The sequence below is a fragment of the Triticum urartu genome, chromosome 6A (assembly GCF_056163025.1).
Source record: "Triticum urartu cultivar PI428250 chromosome 6A, HENAU_Tu73, whole genome shotgun sequence".
Taxonomy (NCBI): domain Eukaryota; kingdom Viridiplantae; phylum Streptophyta; class Magnoliopsida; order Poales; family Poaceae; genus Triticum; species Triticum urartu.
In genome coordinates this window covers 258497380-258499211 of record NC_141878.1, presented here as the reverse complement: position 1 = coordinate 258499211, position 1832 = coordinate 258497380, and the positions used below count along the sequence as shown (strand labels likewise).

Below are 1832 nucleotides of genomic sequence, written 5' to 3'. Positions count from 1 at the left end.
GCCGCGGTAGCCAGACGATCCCCGACGGCGCGGCGGCATGGTGGCGCGGTGGTGGCAGGGTGAGGAAGCGGCGAGCAAGCTGTAGAGGGAGCGGGGAGAGCGCGCGTGGCAGTGTGGAGGCCGCGTGGCGAGTGCCGCAATTTATAGGCGCACCGAAAGCGGTGCGCCAAATCTAGCGCGCGAGTTGCCTCCTTTTCCCGTGCGTGCGCAATTGTTTCCCGCGCGTGCTACTTTCCCGCCATCGCTGGAGCACACGAAAACGTTTCGCGCGTGCTAAAATGACAGTTTACCGCGCGCGCGCGTCTTTTGGCGCCGCTATTGGAGATGCTCTAAGGCCAGCTCCAGGGCACGACCCCAAACAGACATTCGTTTAGCACGGATTATGTTCGTTTGGATAGGGCAATAGGATCGTGTCCCGATCTTTTATCAGATGCGGTGGCCGTGCGCCCAACGCACGAACGCATCCTTTGGCCCCATTCTGTCTGCCACGGCCAAAATGCTCATATATTCATAGTTCAATGTTCAAAACTAGTTTGCACGTCCAAATATTAATTGTCTCAAATAAAAATAGTTTTATAACCCAATCGAATTGTCTCTAATAAAATAGTTTTACAACCAAACCGATATTCTCTTGAATAAACATAATGAACAAATACATCTATTGGTTGCCAATGTGATTCCACATGTGCTCAACCAAGTCATTTTGAAAATCCAAATGAGCATGCCAATCATGCATTTCATGATGAAATTGGTCAAACTGTTCAAACATGGCCGGTTCTTAGTGCAGCGGCTCAACATTTTCACCTTGAAAATCAAATCCTTGATCGAAGATGTTGTTATCACCCTCGTCCTCGACGATCATGTTGTGCATGATCACATAAGAAGTCATAACCTCCCAAAGCTTCCCTTCATCCCACGTCAGGTTTCAAACGATACCTCATCGGGATTGAAGCACACCAAAAGCACGTTCCACATCCTTTCTAGCGCTCTCTTGCATTTGGGCAAATCTCTGTCTCTTCTCACCTTGGGGGTTCGAGATTGTCTTCACAAAAGTTGACCACTAAAGATATATACCATCAGTTAGGTAGTATCCATTGTTTTACTGGTGGCCATTGGTCTCAAAGTTGACAGGTGGGGAGTGGCCTTCTGCAAGCCTTGCGAAGACTTGAGAACACTGCAGCACATTGATATCATTGTGAGAATCTGCCATGCCGAAGAAAGAATGTCATATTCAAAGATCTTGCGAACCCACCACTTCTAATATGACAGTGCATGCTTTAACATGCCCCTTGTACTGGCCCTGCCAAGCAAATTGACAGTTCTTCCACTCCCAGTGCATACAATCTATGCTGCCAAGCATGCCTGGAAAGCCTCTATCAGCGTTGATCGCCAACAGCCTTTCTGTATCAGCGGCACTTGGCTGCCTCAAGTACTCAGGGCCAAACACTACCACCACGACCTTGCAGAAGTTGTACAGTGACAACAGACATGTCGACTCACTCATGCGCACGTACTCATCCACCAGATCGCCTGGAATTCCATATGCAAGCATGCGGATGGTCGCGGTGCATTTCTGGTAAGAGGAGAATCCAAGCTTGCCAAGGGCATCCATTTTGCACTCGAAGTATGGGTCATGAGCAACCACTCCCTCTCAGATACGATTGAACAAATGCCTTGCCATATGAAAACGGCGATGGAATTTATCCGGTTTGAAGAGCGGGGTATTCGCAAAGTAATCAGCATAGAGCAGGGAGTGGCCTCTCTCTCTCTCTGTTGCGGTTCAGGTTGGGAGCAAGGCCAGGGACTGACCCCCTGTACCAAGGAAGCTGCCA

The 1832-nt window shown here is 49.3% G+C and overlaps 1 protein-coding gene across 1 annotated transcript; it reads right to left on the bottom strand.

Annotated features, from left to right (window-relative positions):
* Positions 1 to 1099: 1099 nt before the first annotated feature.
* Positions 1100 to 1612, bottom strand: LOC147964931 (uncharacterized). The gene is made up of 2 exons (XM_087530216.1): positions 1342 to 1612; positions 1100 to 1203 (listed from the first exon to the last, which is right to left on the bottom strand). The coding sequence occupies exons 1-2, from the start codon at positions 1610 to 1612 to the stop codon at positions 1100 to 1102; spliced, it is 375 nt and encodes a 124-aa protein (XP_087386342.1).
* Positions 1613 to 1832: the final 220 nt, after the last annotated feature.

Coding starts and splice junctions, on each gene's coding strand:
- LOC147964931 (XM_087530216.1), bottom strand. CDS start 1,612: ATGGATGCCCTTGGCAAGCTTGGATTCTCCTCTTACCAGAAATGCACC. Junction 1,204..1,341: donor CATGCTTGGCAGCATAGATT/GTATGCACTGGG, acceptor TCGGCATGGCAG/ATTCTCACAATGATATCAAT.